Source organism: Pipistrellus kuhlii, unplaced genomic scaffold (genome assembly GCF_014108245.1).
Source record: "Pipistrellus kuhlii isolate mPipKuh1 unplaced genomic scaffold, mPipKuh1.p scaffold_m20_p_4, whole genome shotgun sequence".
In the NCBI taxonomy this organism is placed as follows: Eukaryota; Metazoa; Chordata; class Mammalia; order Chiroptera; family Vespertilionidae; genus Pipistrellus; species Pipistrellus kuhlii.
The window spans coordinates 9,382,315-9,399,596 of record NW_023425540.1 but is presented as its reverse complement, the minus strand read 5'-3'; the positions used below and the strand labels follow the sequence as shown (position 1 = coordinate 9,399,596).

General features: G+C 37.8%; 1 protein-coding gene across 1 annotated transcript in view; it reads left to right on the top strand.

Annotated features, from left to right (window-relative positions):
• The window catches only part of HCN1 (hyperpolarization activated cyclic nucleotide gated potassium channel 1), a 272,628-nt gene that overhangs the window by 156,257 nt on the left and 99,089 nt on the right, over positions 1 to 17,282 (top strand). Inside the window, exon 3 of the mRNA XM_036410483.2 lies at positions 7,095 to 7,256. Coding sequence (XP_036266376.1) covers positions 7,095 to 7,256 — 162 coding nt within the window. The remainder of the gene's footprint in view (positions 1 to 7,094; positions 7,257 to 17,282) is intronic.

Here is a 17,282-nt window from a genome sequence, read left to right as displayed (position 1 = left end):
CATGGGCTTAGGGGAAATGGAGAGAGAGAAAATGTAGGATAGATGGTGTTAGAAATGAATCATAGCCAACGGCCTCAAATAAGATTGTGCCCTTAAAAAAATGTTAGTAGCCACAGTCTACTTTTTCTCTCCTGTGATCTTCAGTAGCTTCAGTTGACATTCTGATCAATGGAAAAGCAGTCCTTAATAAATAGACATGTGTGGTGGGTGGAACTGAGAGGTTAATAAATGCCGGAAATGAGGTTATGGGTGAAATAGCCAAGTAGATGAACACTAAAGAAAGAGGAATTTTTTTTATGCAACAGGACAAATCATTGTCTGAAAGTGGCAAAAGGAAGACGGGAAAATGAGGGCACTGCCATCAGAAGCTAAAGCTGATGAAATATGAAAGAACTGAACCGACTTTTTAAGAAAACTACTGGAGAATCTTTTGGGAGACAGTGAGGGGGACTCATAAGCCAAGCAAGAGAGAAAGAATTTTATTAAAAGAGGGGGGTGTTGAATGTTAATAAATAATGGAGGAAATTTTTGGAAGGGACAAATGGAATGAAGAACCCAGGATAAAAGCATCCAACAGCATGGGGTCCTGACCATCAGTGTGTGAGGTTAGAGAGTGGACCATTGCATTCGGGCCTTTACAGAGGCTATTAGAGATGAGAGTCCCAGATAGTTGACTTTTATGAAGGTATGGGCTGGCCGTTCTTATGGAGATCCCAGATGAAGCAGGAGACTAAAAAATTAGTCCAATGACTGCAGTCACCTATCAGTGTTCAAAGAGGAGACGATGGAGACTGCTGTTTTCTTGTTTCCCAAGGAAACCCTTTAATAAGGTTTCATTCACTCTGGTAAGATAACCTGGATCATTTTTAAGCTTAGAATTGCAGAAGGTGTTTTAGGACTTTTACGATATTGATTTTACCTTTGATTAGGATAAATACATATTGAATCCTAAGCAGATGTTAGCTGTGAAACAGACTAACATCTTGCATTCTGTTGTCAACATGGCATATACATGCCCCATCAAAAAAATGTCAAGTTAGGCAGGTATCCTATCAAATAAAAGGGTAATATGCAAATTAACTGTTACTCTATCACAAGATAGTGGCACCCATAGCCACAAGATGGCAGCACCCAGTCCCCTCAGGTCGCAAGAGTCCCCCAGTCCTAAGGGGGTGGCTGCTGAGAGCGGGCAGCATGAGTGGCCTGATGAATGCTTGCTTCAATGTCACAGCGACAAGGCAAGTGTTAACACCAGGGCCTCTGGGCAGCATGCAGGCATGGCCTTCTACATGGAAGCTTGGCAAGCACATTCCTTCTGGGTGTCCCTTAGCTTGCTGCTTATATTGTCTTTCTTCCTGTGTTTGGAGAGGGGCTTAGGACCTGCTATTACTGGGTATTGCTGTCCCTGGGACTGCAGCACCAGAAGCATAGGGTGCTGGCACCTTCTGAAGCTGGGCACTGCTGTGGGGAGCAGTGCCCACTCTCTGGTGTCCACCTGTGCTTGGCATGTTCGAGGGAGGCAGCTGGGAGCAGACAGATCCTGGGCTTGGGAGTAGGGGGTGGAGTAGGGAGAGGAGGTCAGGTGATTCATTCCAATGGATCTCACTCCAAGGCTTCATTCAAATGCAGAAAGCTCTCCTGATATCAGAGCCTCGGGCCTCACCTTGGGCTTCTCTTGACTCCCCCACCCTTGGGCCACAGCTCACCAACTTCAGGGAGGTAGGGTGTTTGAGATACCAGGCTGTCTTGGTGGAAAATAGTGTGGGAGCATCCCTCTGTTTGTTTCTGTCTGTTTTCTCTCTGTAAATCCCATTTTTGGTTTCCCACACTCTTTCTAAGGGTGACCTGGCTTTTGACAGCAAAAAGAGACTCCTCTACAGTTTTACAGTAGGCCTCATGGACTGATTCTGTTGCCTCACCCTCAGAAACCAGCAGGTGTATGTGCCATGTTCATGTAAAAGCATTCAAACCTGCAGAGAACTTTTATGAGTTTACTTGAGCCAAACTGTCCACCTTTTCCAAGAAGGAGAATCTCAAAGGGTTGGGACAATGATCTGGAGAATGGCTGTTTTTTGCTTTGTTTTATACATTCTTTTTTATTTTTAATGTAATATATTTTTATTGATTTCTGAGAGGAAGGGAGCGGGAGAGTGACAGAAACATCATCGGTGAGAGAGAATCCCTGGTAAGCTGCCTCCTGCACACCCCCAAACTGGGTATCAAGCCCACAAAGATGCAAGCATTCCGCTTCAGCCATCTCTTCAGCGGAGAGCCTCTGGGAAGTGGGCCCAGAGTGGCTAGGCCCTACAGAAAGCAGAGAAACATGGGTAGTGGGCCTAAGATGTCAGGGCTTCCAGATTAAAAAGGACTCCTCTGAGGACTCCCAGAATGGAGAGGGTGCAGGTCAGGCTGAGGACCTAGCCCCTGTGCACGAATTTTGTGCACCAGGCCTCTAGTAAATTTATAATGAGAAACCAAAGAACATAACCGTATTTTATACCTTAACAGTAAGAATGTTCTTTGTCAAGAGAGCCATTCCTGGCCCATTTTATTTTCTTAACATTGCTTTGACTAGAATTCTGATGGTATCTTCAAATGCTTGAGATAAATTTTGAGATCATAAAAGCAATCTAGCCTATAAATGGCCCCCTTCTGGGAAGTCAAAGACTAAGGGCAGATCACTGAACGCTATGAAAAGTGTTACATTGCTCTTCATAATTGTTGTGGTTAGGTAAAACATAGTAGATCAAATAGTTAAGGATTGACTAATGCCCATTGATTTCATAAGTGGTTTATTAGAGTGAGAATCACCTGTAACCAGTGTATCCGGAAAGAATATGGAAACATTTGAAAAAAAAAAAAAAAAAAAAAAAAAGCTCAGCTAATTTATAAATATCTGCCAAAGAGCAGTTTGGGATTTGGCCTTTTAGAAAAATAATGAATATACATTGCTCCTGGGAAAAATTTTACATATGATGAACAATTCTGCAAACATTAGGGCAAGGTTGGAGGTTCTGAATTAAATTATCTTAATCAGAGCATTTTTTAGTTTTGGAAAGTTGATTAGCTACCTTATCTGGAGTCATTGGACTCCAACTGGGCAGAACTCTAAAAATATAATATTATTAAAAGAATTGAGGGGAGCCCAGCTGGCATGGCTCAGTAGTTGAGCATTAACCTATGAACCAGGAGTTCAATTGATTTGATTCCCAGTCAGGGCACATGCCTGGGTTGTGGGCTCGATCCCCAGTGTGCGGGCATGCAGGTGGCAGCTGATCAATGATTCTCTCATCATTGATGTTTCTATCTCTCTCTTTCTCTCTGAAATCAATAAAAAATATATTAATTAAAAAAAAAAAAAAGAATTGAGGGGGGTTTTGAGACCAGATCTATTCTTTCACTGAGTCATATCAATAGATCTATTTTTTCACTGAGTCATATAGACTAGATATATTCTTTTACTGAGTCATATCTTGCTTTATATTTAGGTAATTGTAAAGCAATAGCTTTCCACTGATATGTTTCATAGTCTAGTTTTTAATGAAAAGGAAATGAAAGAGTTTCTTTTAAAACTTACTTTAATTCTTTTTTTCCCTAGTTGAGTCTTATAAATACCAATTAAAGGCATACTGTTAGTGGTCACAACGTCCTATCTCTCTGCCACCCACACCCTGAGCATGCAAATCAGGTTTTAAGTCATCACTAGGAAGATAGAGAATAATTAAATTTTTAATTCCCTGATTGAAAGCACAGAAGCAAATGTCACACTCTTAAAATCATAAGCGGTTACTTATGCTCTTCCTGTTAAACACCTGCAACATTCTCATTCATTCATTCAATAGTTTACTGAGTGTCATCTGTGCTATTATTTTTGTGTGAAGTCAAGTTTGCAGGAAATAGTATTAAGTTGATTTAGACAGGAATTTACCACTCAAAAATAGATATTCACCTTGTAGCTGGAAAAAAACAAACAAAACAGAAGCTATTATCATCAATGGTAGGACAGAGAGTCCAGTAATGTCGCACTTAGATTTACGCCACACTCAATATTTAGACACTGAGAAATTGTGGAAATGCATAAATTAGGTCAGATGTTTACTTCTTGGTTTAGCTTGACTGTCTACAGATATATGGTCCCAATAAGAAAATGATCTTCTCAATCCAAATATTCCATGAGCAAGGCTTTAATAGGGCCATTAATAACTCAGCAACTGGCCCCAGGTGATTGATGACTGTGCCTGTCAGAGTGGATGAATTATAGGAGCTCTAGAGACAATCAGGTGGGGCCCTGGCAGGCACTACACACACTCATGTGTGTAAACATCAATATGAGCACTATGTACATCGTGACGTTCTTCTGTCAGGTAGATAAATCAGGATGGAGATGCTTGAACTTGACTATTTGAAATTAGCCTCCAATACTAACCAATGTCAAAATAGCCAGCATACTTCTGCCTCTTCTAAACCTAGGTAGTCCCAAAAAGTGGTATCACATTTGGACCTATAATGTTAAAGGCCAAAAGGGGAGACAGTTACAGTTTATTAAATTAATTATGTAAGTTATTGCTGAGCACTCTTTATAGTAGACTTAGTATATAAATATTGGACAAGTACCAAATGCTAGCTTTGTGAGGTTGGGAATGGAATTGTGATAGAGGACAGATTTGATTCTAGGGATTTTCCTGTTATAGTAGGAGTTCCTTAATCACAAGTAGCACCAAAAATAAATAAATAAATAAATAAATAAATAAATAAATAATAAGTAAATGGAAACAAAGAGTTTCTAAAATATTATGAAAGGCCTTATTTCCGCCAACTTCCTTTATAGAAATAGTGCTTATGAAACCAATGGACAAAAAACTCTAGGGGGGGAGGGCATCTATGGGAGTGGTGGTGGGATGGAAAGATATGTACACATATAATACCTTAATTAAAAAATAGTGCTTATGTTTCTCTAGAAAACATTTCAGAAGGAATAGACTCTTTCTAAAGGCATTGTTGGATATTAGCATATGTTACCTTTAATTCACTAAATAATCCCTGAAGATTTCACAGAGAAAATCAAATTCCATAAAAACAAAATGGAAAATTCATGAAAGTCAGCTTTACTAAGAATGGCACTAGTCCCTCTGACAGCCCTGATCTCCCTCCAAGGTCTGTAACTGAGGGATGACTGCTACCTGTGTGCACATAATGTACAGACTTCGGAGAGGGTTTCACATAGTTATTGTTTACGTCAAGGAATCCGGTTGAAAGGTAACTATTGAATAGTTTCTTGTTTGCTCCAGAGTTCCATTCTGTAATTTTACCCTATTTTCCAACAATGCACAAATGTTAGATTGAACTATTTTGGCAGGAAATACTTGGGTATAAATTTAGACTTCTCTTACTAAACAACAAAATTTTAATCCATGGTGATTTTTTTCTACTTTAATAGTAGAAACCTTTCTATATTATGTTCCTTTAATGAGAAATTATTTTATGGAAATGCTTTACAATTTCTATTTACAAATTTAGTGACCAAGAAATATCACAGGTAATAACATCTAAAGGACTTTTCTATGTGTTTGCCAAATACTGAAACAAATTAAAAAATAGCTTAAGGGAAAATAAAATTCTCAGTGTCTTAATTAAATTATGTGTAGAGCTATTTGAATGTCAAAATACATGAGCTGTTGCCTTTAAATCTAGGCCCCAAACTTACTTTTGAAAGAAATTCAGAACAGTGTGTACATTTCCACAAAGCAAGATTATTATTATTTGTATTTATTTTTATTTTTTGCTCACTGTAATTACTGTCAAAAATGAAGATTGCTTAAAGAAAGAATTAGTGGCTAATAGAAATGAAGCAATGTTGAAAACATTTAATTGAAGATAGATTTGATGATTTTATAACAAAAAAAACCTCCAGCAATTCTGACCTCTTACCTCTACTAAGAATTACAGAAGTTTCCTTACAAAGATCTCTTTTCTAAATCAAAATACAAATTTTGTGGGGCTTGTTCTGTTCCTCAGAGAATTTTGCAATACTTGTCCTTCTTCCTTCCAAAATAAGTTATTCTTTTGAGAATTATACAAAATGTGATTCTATATATCTCCAGGTTCTATGTCTTTGCACATGTAGGATAGCCATATTTATTAATTTCTTTAAAAGGTCAATAAGAAGATTCATAGAAAAGGGTAGCCTGTACCATGCAAACAATATAAATGGAAATAATGATTTTTTCTTTGTTAAATGTTGCTCAACTGTTTGTTTGTTTTTAACCAAATCCAGGGAATTGTTATCTCAAAGGCTGCTATTCATGTTTAATATACAAATATAAAGAACTGCACTCATATAGCTAAAAGTTAACTGCAATTAATTCTTAGTCTTTATATTTTACAATTAAACTCCCCTTTCACTGTTCTCTGGTTCTTAGCTTATTACTACTACTACTACTATTATTATTATTATTATTATTATTTTGTCATTCATTATCTTAACAAGAAATGAGATAAAGAAGAGTGTTGTTATCACTTGTCAATTTTGCTATCATGTTTTAAAGCAGCTTTGCTGAAATGCCCAGAATAACGTAAATGAAAATTAATTGCAAAACCAATGTTTTTAAAGTATGTTTTTAATGGTTTTCTGAGAGAAGAAAGCAGAAGGAGATAGAAACATCAAGAATGAGAGAGAATGAATGACCTGCTGCCTCCTGCACACCCTCCACTGGGGATCGAGCCCACAACCTGGGCATGTGCCCTGACCGGGGAATCAAACCATGACCACCTGGTTCATAGGTTGATGATGCTCAACCCCTGAGCCACCTTGGTTGGGCAAAACCAATGCTTTTTAAAGGGGCCCCGTACATTTGATATATCTCTGTTATCTCTGTTCTTTGCGGAGGACCCACAGTCCTTTGTAATATGCAGAAAGTGGAATGCCTAGCCTCAGGGCAGACAGACATGGAATTCTGTTTCTCTTTGCAGAAGCCTTCTCATGTTTTTATGACATCGGTACTTACACTATGTAATATAAATGACTACAATACATTGGTAGTATTCTTGACTATTTAAACATTTTGATAAGTACTGACTTTATATTTTCGTCCCAGATTTTCCACATGACCTATGACTTGGCCAGCGCAGTGGTGCGCATCTTCAACCTCATCGGCATGATGCTGCTGCTGTGCCACTGGGACGGCTGCCTGCAGTTCCTGGTGCCGCTGCTGCAGGACTTCCCCTCCGACTGCTGGGTGTCGCTCAACAAGATGGTCGTAAGTCCCTCCTGTTATGTCCCACTCCGCATTTGCCATGCCCTACCAACAAGCTATCTGTTTCTGTTAGAATGACCTCATTTCCCCGCACCAATGTTCAGAGAAAGCTTCCTTTTGCTTCCATGGATGGAAAATCAGATGTTATGCTTCTGTTCTACAACAAAATTTCATCTACGTGAAATGTTCCTGGGGGTGTACCAGAATATGTTACAGCCTCTATGTTTAGATATCTTACTCTGGTATCTTGAGGCATTTTATTTCATAGGTACAGGTACAAACATGCACACAAATAACCATAGTGCAGCATTCCTTTCAAATGCCTATTCTTGCGCTAACCGCTCTGGCTCAGTGGATAGAGCATTGGCCTGCGGACTGAGGGGTCCCAGGTTTGATTCCAGTCAAGGGAACGTGCCTGGGTTGTGGGTTCGATCCCCAGTGTGGGCTGTGCAAGAGGCAGCCAATCAATGATTCCCTCTCATCATTGATATTCTCTCTCTCTCTCTCTCTCTCTCTCTCTCTCTCTCTCTCTCTCTCTCTCCTTTCTCTCCTTTCTCTCCTCCATTCTGAAATCAATAAAAATAATAATAATAAAAACAAATAAAATGCCTACTCTGTGGCTCAGTTGTTTGGGCATCTTCCAGTGCACCAAAAGTCTGACAGTTTGATTCCCAATCAGGACACATGCTCCGGTTACAGACTCGATCCCTGATAAGCAACATGATGTTTCGTTCTCACATCGATGTTTCTGTCTCTCCCTCTCTCTTCCTCTAGCTCAAATTCAGTGCCTACTTAAATGCCTACTCTTTAGAATAACTTCTTTCTTTCAACTTGATTTTAGCATTTACAATACTTATGACATTCAATTCTAGGCATTCTTAAACATACAGAGACATGTGTCTTAGTATAAAAGCAAATGAGCTGGTTATAAGGTGCAATGATATTTCAAACAGTAATTTTTTCTCGGGAAAACTTCATGGCAAAGGTAGCATTTAAACTTTGCCCTAAAAGATATGAAAATACCTTTAAAGTATGTGAAGTATACATTTGATGTGTGAAGTGAAATATAACCGTATTCACATTAAGTCTAACAGTATATGTTTTGCTCTAAATAGTGCAAACTCAAAAAAGAAGTGAAGCAATAGTGAATATTTTTCATATGTACATTTGTAAATATTTGTTCTACTTATGTTAGTTCTTATATTTCCTTCTAGCATTACATTTTATTTCTTCTGTGTTTTCAATTAAGCTTACTGGGGTAACATTGGTTAATAACATTACATATGAGTTTCAGGTATACAACTTTATAATACAGTAGAGGCCCGGTGCACAACATTTGTGGACACAGAGAGTGGGGGGGGGGGTCCTTCAGCCCCCTTTTACAGTCTGGGGGCCCTCGAGGGGTGTCTGACTGATGACTTAGGTCGCTCCCCACAAGAGACAGGCCTGAACTGCAGTCGGACATTCTTAGTGCTGCTGCGGAGGCAGGCCGCTATGCTGGCCAGTGGCTGAGCAGTGCTCCCCCTTGTGGAAGCACACTACCACCAGGGGGCAGCTCCTGCATTGAGCGTCTGCCCCCTGGTGGTCAGTGCATGTCATAGTGACCAGTTGTTTCGCTGTTTGGTCGATTTATATATTAAGCTTTTATTATATAAGATTACTTGTGTATTTAATTGTGTGCTCACTACCCAGTATAGTCTTCTTTCATAGCCTTGTATTTGACTGCCTTTACCCTTTTTATCCTTTCCCTTCCCCCCTCCTTCCCTGGTAACTATCATTTTGTTGTCTGTATCTATGAGTTTGTTTTCTATTTTTTTGTTTTGTTCATTCATTGCATTTCATTTTACATCCCACACTTGAGTGAAATCATATGGTTCTTGCCCCTATTCATCTGACTTATATTACTTAGCATGATACTCTCTTTCAAAATAACAATTTTCTTTATTAAAAGGGTATTTTTGGGTATCCATACAGTCCAAATAACTGTACAATTATAACATAGGGCAATATACTACTTATTATATTTAGTGATAAGCATATTTAATGAAGAAAATGGTAATGTTTGGTTTTCCTTTAGATTGTTCTCCTTTATGTGTGTGTGTTCTTTATGTGTGTGTATGTGTGTGTGTGTTTAATCTCACATCATCAAACCTTAATTATGGTCTAGTTGTTGTATAAAAGTGTGTTTCCTAAATTTACAGTTTGCTTCTTGTTTTTTTTTCTGATTGCAGGTTTAGTTGTGATTTGGATTAATTTTTTTTGCAATTACTTAGCATTATTTCTATGTTTAACTCAAACATAGCAGATGGTAAACATTTAAGTTGGTGTGAAAATTAATCTGAAATTGTAAATATTGGTTATAGGAAAGAGATAAAGCCATAAAAAAGGCATTTTTGTACCAATCGAGAATCTTAATGGTGTCATTTACCTTGGAGATATTATTCTGTCCTAAAGCTTTTGTGCTCTAGAAAACTTTCCATAAAAAAGTCATAAAGGAGAAGTGAAAATCTAATGTAAGAAAAAGTGCCCTACACTTGTATGTCATGGTTAATATACACAATATTCTCTCTTATTAGTCCTCACAGCAACAGAGAGGTAAGCACTGTCCTCCCCTATTTTTAGAAGTTAAACTAATTATCCAATGCCTCACCATGAGTATGGTTTCTAGAACCAAGGTTAGAATGCCTATCTATCTGATGCCACAGTCTCTGTTCTAAACCACACTAGAATGTCTTATATGGTACAGGTTACAAAGAACAGTTAGAAGTAATTGTGAAAGCCCAGTTAGCATGGCACAGTGAGTGAGTGGCAGCCTATAAATCAGGAGGTTGTCGTTCAATTCCCAGTCAGGACACATGCCCAGGTGGGTTGTGACTCGATCCCAATGAGGGGCATGCAGGAGGCAGCTGATAAGTGATTCTCTCCTACTATTGATTATTGATGTCTGTCTCTCTCTCTCTCTCTCTCTCTCTCTCTCTCTCTCTCTCTCTCTTTCTGTCTTCTCTCCTCTCCTCTCCTCTCCTCTCCTCTCCTCTCCTCTCCTCTCCTTTATGAAATCAGTAATTTATATATGTAATTAGGAAAGATAGAATATTTGGTCACAACACACAGTAGCAGTAGAAAGTCACTCTAAAATTACCATTTGAGCTGTGAAACTAAAAAGTGGCACCTGATATACGATGTAGATACAGAAAAACAAAGTCAACCTGGGAATGAAAACTTAAGGGACCAGACAAGGAGGATTGTAGATGATGACACTGGTCGTTCTTGGTTATCGGATTAAAAGTTATGCATTGTCCATATGACATTGATATTAAATTATTTATAAGAAAGTTTAGTGAATTCCTTGTGCCTTCCTTCTTTTCCACATCTTTCATTTTAAATCATTTATATCCTTAAATATTATTTTGAATCTTTCTTAACCATATTTGCATTTAAAGCTATATTCTTATCTCTCTCTCTCTCTCTCTCTATATATATATATATATATATATATTCTTAACCACATTTACATTGTTATTTATATTCATATACAAATATTTTTTTTAATTCTCTTAAACTATAATCACATTTATATCTATATTTTTATGTATACCAATATATCACTAGCTAATTATCCATATACGTCCTATGATGAGAACTCAGAGTTCATGTTATAACTATTCTGTATCTTTAATGGGTAATTTATTCAATATATTTTCCTTATATTAACTGTTTCTAATCTGCATTTCATTCCATAGAAGTATGTTCAGTTCCTCTCAGCTGTTTCCTTTGCAATCTTTATTAATTCATCACTAAAATAATTATTTAAATGTGTGTGTTTTTTAAGTCAGTCAATACTATGGTGAATTATTTGAATTGCTGAAATAGGAGATTTGACTAGCAAAATGCTACCAGAAATGGGATTAATATTGCTTTGCATTTGCAATATTTGCTTTTGTTTTATTCAAGAAATGTTTGAATTATAAAATTCTAGCTGAATGAAAATATTGTATTAGTGTGATAATTAATGTCTAATATAATTAATTTGAAAAATCTTGTCATTCCCATGACATTTTGTGACTATGATTTAGGCATATCACATTAACATTGTATTAGTTCATTATTAAAGGAATTAGAAGTAATGGTATTTGGTTTAAATTACAAATATGAAATATTTATTTTAAGAATCTAAGAACATGAAAATTATGACAATTTTGAGCTAACATTTTAATTTTGATGGTATTTAGGGAATGATTTTCCAGAATAAATAGAGAAGAATTTGTAGCTAAATAATATGTTCATAGAGGCATGTTTCTCTCCTTGAAGTCTGCAAGTTTACTCTCTGGGATCCCACAAGTTTCCACAGCAATCTTGTAAACACTGGCAATAGTTAGAAGTGCATATTATGAGCATATTATGAATGCCCTAACTATGGAGTCTGGATTTGCTTTTGTTGAAGTGTGTTGTGTCATGAGGAGTTATTTAAAATTATTCTGGCTTATGGTTTAATAAATAAACAATCCATTTATACTAAATGAAAGTTAAATGATATATTAAACGTGATACAAAATTTTCACTGGACTCAAAAGGAGAAATGAGTTGGAAAACTTAATCATTTTTATAGAGCCCATGGTTGTATTGTGTTAAACTGTACACTCTACAATAGTTAGTGCCATAACAGCACTATATTTACTCTAGAGGTTTGGTGCACAAAATTTGTGCATGGGGGGCAGGGGTGTCCCTCAGCCCAGCTTGTACCCTCTCCAATCTGGGATCCCTCTCCCAATCTGGGACTGCTGAATCCCAATTGCTTGCTTGCCTGCCTTCCTGATTTCCCCTAACTACTTCTGCCTGCCAGCCTGATCTCCCCCTAACTACTCTCGTGCCAGCCTGATTGCCCCTAAGTGCCCTCTACTGCCTGTCTGGTCACCCCCAACTTCCCTCCCTTGCAGGCCTGATTCTCTCTCCCCCCCCCACCCCCCAATTGGCTGCCCCTGCAGACCTGATTGCTCCTAATTGCCCTCCCCTGCAGGCCTGGTCTCCCTGAATTGCCCTCCCCTGCAGACCTGGTTGCTCCCAAATGTCCTCCCCTGCAGGCCTGGTTCCCCCACAAATGCCCTCCCCTGCAGGCCTTGGTCCCCCACAACTGTCCTTCCTTGTAGGTCTGGTTGCCCCCAACTGCCCTCCTCTGACGGCCCTGTCACCCCTAACTGCCTTCTCTTGCTGTCCTGATTGCCCACAACTACTCTCCCCTGCTGGCCATCTTGTGGTGGCCATTTTTGACCCCATAGGGGCGACCATCTTGTGTGTTGGAGTGATGGTCAATTTTATTATTTCCTCTTTATTATATAGGGGATTGTATGCAGCAATCTGGTTTCAGCAAAACAGCATCATCCATCACAGTAGATTTGTACTAAGATACATTGATTATTTTTTTAGTGTCTGCTTTGTAGATTTCTTTTTGTTTTTATTTTGCAAGAGCTATAAATACATTTATAGCTCAAACAAAACCATAGTCACCACAAGTACACTGGGGCGCTAGAGTAGGAAGAGTTGTTGGTATCTACTTTAAGGGAATTATTTGGAAAGAAAAGGAATATATGTCATTTATTTGCCAGTTTCCATACCCAAGCAGAATGTTGAAAACTAGGATTATTATATTATCTATTCAAGCTCTAGCAAATATACAAAGACAAAGTTAAAATTGGTTCACTTTTTCTTTTACAAAGCCCAGTGAACTACTTAGATAATGATTGATTGAAATAATATAATGGATTATATAACTAAACATAAAGCTAAAATATCTTAATTTAAAATATATGTCCTTTCTTGAGGTATAGCAATGTATTGTAGATCTATAATCCTATAAATTAAAAATTGCGTTAATACATTGTTGATTTTTTTTCTAAGTAGAATGTATTGCCACAGACTTTTTTTTTAAAGTCCTGATAAGAAGGAACTAATTTGCTGACAAGTCACTATGTAGCTCTCCTGGAAAAAAATCCATTCATAGGTCCTATGAGTGATTATAACAAAGTAGGTTAGCAGCCTGCTGAGTACTGTAGTTCTCCTTCACCATCCAGTTTCCTATTTCTGCCTAATAGGAAAACCAGTCTGGTGCCAGCTCTCTATTGAATAGAAACCTGTCACAAAAGGAACAATTTACCTACTGTGTTCTTCCTTCTCAGACATGTACCCAGTTATGGAAACAATCCTATGGAAATGAGTTCTAATCTGGTCTTTTGTGTTCAAATGAAACACGTAAGAGAAAAAAGTGTTAAAATGAATTGTCCTTCCATCCAAAGAAGGACAAAAGGTATCACTTATATTACATATTGGCTAAGACTGCATTAAGTGGCCTTACCAGTACCAAGACCAATACAGAAGTTCCAAACATGTTTGTTCTTCTTATGTAGACAAGCTCTTCCATTTTAAGCAACAAATGGCTAGAAGCAGCACCATTCATGCCAACTAGCATAGCCAATTTATCAGATAAGACCTTGGGAATGTGTAGTAGAATCATGAGCTCGTCTTCTCTATATTTTAAAGGCATAGAGATGGTCCAGTAAGACCAAAGTTAAATACTCTTATAGCATCACCAGCCAGCTGCCTCTGAATCTCGGCTCTATCTCAGTGAGACGTAACACCTGGCCTCCTGTATAACCTGTTATCTCCAATTCCATGTATAAGAAAGAGCTATACGCATATCCACCTGTGGGCTCTAACCATTTACTTTAATTGTCTAAACTAGATAAAGATGAAAGATTGCCGAAGTAAATTTGAGAACTCACCATCATATCTTTGTAATTCATAAAAAGATATATAATCATGAACCACTGCATCGTGTATGTATTCCAATATAATTTTCTAGAATATATTAAGATCAACAAAAGTTTTCTCTAAATATATTCTAAAGATAAAAGTAGATATTGATTATGGTAGCTACTTACACTGACCACCAAAGTAATCACATGCATACAGAGCACCTGTGTTATCCTTTGCCATAGTGATCAGTGTGGTCATCTAAGATCCTGCAAGTTAGGGAAGGGCTTCGGGTAGAAAAATCTTTAGTTTCAATTGTATTCAAATGAGGATATAATTCAGTTTGATGATCTCAATTTACATGAACTGTATTTTTGACTTTTAAAAACAAATTATGTCCTAAGTCCAGCTAGTGATTCATATTTGTAAAAACTTATTTAGCTAAATGGAATTATAAGATGTTTCAGAAAATACCATTTCAGGTGGTACCCATTCAGTGGTACACATTGCTAACTCCTCATTACTCCCAAGTTGAAACTAAATAATTAATGCTCCATTAAATGATGATTATATTTTATCTAGCACTTTTGTAATTCGGCTCTCAATTATCTTATCAATTCTTTAAAAAAAAAAGGGGGGGGGGTTTGGCATAGGTCCATAATCAGTAAATATTAGGCAAATGAAATTAAAGATTTATTAATCTTCAACTTTTAAAGATTTTATTCATAAGTTCTCCTGGAGGTACTTTTTATATGCAAATACCAATGAAAACATACATTTTGAATTAAGAATGAGATATTCAACTCATCTGTCAAAGATCAAGCAGGAAGTTAGTGACAGAACTGGATCTAAGATAGCATCTAAATAACCTTTAGAGTGAGGGAAACATTGATGGCATTTAGTAATAGTTGGAGCAAAGACCAATAAATGAGAGAGTGTAAGTGGAATGCCTTCAGTCTTGTGTAAAGATGTCTTCTGTGAAGGTGAACTGAGTATACAGGGATAAACTCTAGGGAAATTGAACTCAAAGTCACTACTTTGGTACTCCAGGTGAGCCGAGCTCCCTGGCCCATGTGAAGTGTACTGTAAGGTGAAGATATCATGAAGAAGAGATGGTGGACTAATTGGACAGGATCTTCCACAGACTGAAAATTGGGATAAACCACTTGTCCATGTGGTAGGTAAATAATGTGTCAATTTATAGAGAGGACAAAGAAATGCTGCAAATTACAGCCTGATACATTGCATGTTGATTCCAAGCAAGATACCACATCCTATATAATAAAAGTCTAATATGCAAATCTACTGAATGGCAAAACGACTAGTCACTATGACACACACTGACCACTAGGGGGCAGACATTCAATGCAAGAGCTGCCCACTGGTGGTCAGTGCACTCCCACAGGAGGAGCGCCACTCAGCCAGAAGCTGGGCCCATGGCTGGTGAGCACAGCGGCAGTGCCGAGAGCCCCTCTTGCCTCCATGGCAGCACTAAGGATATCCTACTGTTGGCTTAAGCTCACTCTCTATCAATCAGACATCCCCTGAGGGCTCCCAGACTGTAAGAGGGTGCAGTAGGCCGGCTAAGGGACCCCCCCTCCCCCCAGAGTGCACAAATCTCTTGTACAGGGCCTCTAGTTAAATTATAAAATAAATTATTTTTGAGCAGTGAAAAAAGGCAGTGTGTGGTCAAAACAAGCACTTGTTTAATACAACCAAGTCATAACCAATCTGCCTTTTTAAAATTCTCTCTTCATTTGTAGATAACTTATCATGGGAGGAAAAAAGATTGTTGAAAACTTTATGTACATATACCAGTCCACTTACTTATTTTCTAAAATTATCATTAGACTAATACAAACAGTTTACACAATGCTTTCTTCATCAAACATTTGGATTAATAGAATATTGAATTGAGTGGGTAAAGAGTTGGTTGAGTGAACCCCAAAGTGCAGGTTAATAGATAGACATCAACATAGAAGATGTTTAGTGTACCTCTGTGGGATGTGACAGTTTTTCAACATAATAATCCAATGTCTTTTCCACATATTAATAACCCCCTGGTTGCAGTCACTGAAGATGCAGCTAACAGACATCAAAAGAGAATGCTGGGTTATAGACTCACATTCAAGAAGGTCTTGTTAAAAAGAATGATGAACTGAATCTAATAAAAGGGAATTTTTATGTGGCAGAACAAAAGGTCTTTAATAATGTCAGGGGGAAAAAAGGCAAGGGACAAGTACAGGATCAGGCAAGGAAGTGATAAATACATAGCGTTTTTCTGGCTGTAGTTTCAATATCCTATGTAATAAAAGCTTAGTGTGCAAATTGTCCTCTCAACCAGGAGTTCTTCTGGGAGTTTGACCAGGGCAGGGGGCCAGTCAGGGGAAGGGAGGGAGGCTTCAGCAGGCAGGCAGTGGCAAGAGGCTCCGGATGGTGACAGCAGTGACAGGCGGCTGAGGGAGAGGCGGAAAGAGGAGGTATCTGGCCAGCAGCCAGCTACAGCTAGGGACCCTTCCAGTGCACCAATTTAGAAAACTGGGCCTCTAGTATATCAATAATTAAGACCCATGTTAATTAGAAAATTCTAACCAACCGTATTTTTACAAGAAAAAATATTTAGTTTAATTTGGAGCATCCCAGTGATAAGAATTTTTGATTCTACAGGCAATTATTTTCTGACCAAAAGGTACCTAATTATCTCTTTGAAAGGTAAATGCTCACTGGTTATCTCCTTTTATTCCTAATATGCTTTTAAATTAATTTAGATCCACTTATAAATTTATTTGTATGTAATATAAATGAAGGACAGTGTGACATGTCCATAATTAACTTGTTTTTCAGTAACCACTTTTTCTCAGAGAACCCTCTTGATTCTTTGACAGCGTATTTAGATGTTAAGGAAGCACTAAAGTGTGCCTGCAGTTTGTAAAAATCCGTGAAGAGAGTGCCAGGAAGAATGGAATCCTGCCAGATTGAACAAAAGAGATGCCATTATCTTTACACAGAATCTTTTCAATTGTGTGAACAGGAAAGGGGCTCATTGCTTCGCAATGTGTCTTTCTTTGCAGCGTATCTCTTAAGGAGTAGCAGAATTTAGTTCTTAAAACTCGATCCCTCTTTATGATAGATCACAGGGATAAACTCCCCAAGAAACTTAGAAGTGTGTGACTCTCCTTCAAAAAACTAACATCTGATAAGAATTTTACTCTATTCTTATTTATTACTAGTGATAAGAAAAATCTTTAAAATTAAAACAAAAGTATTATTCTGGATTAAATTAAT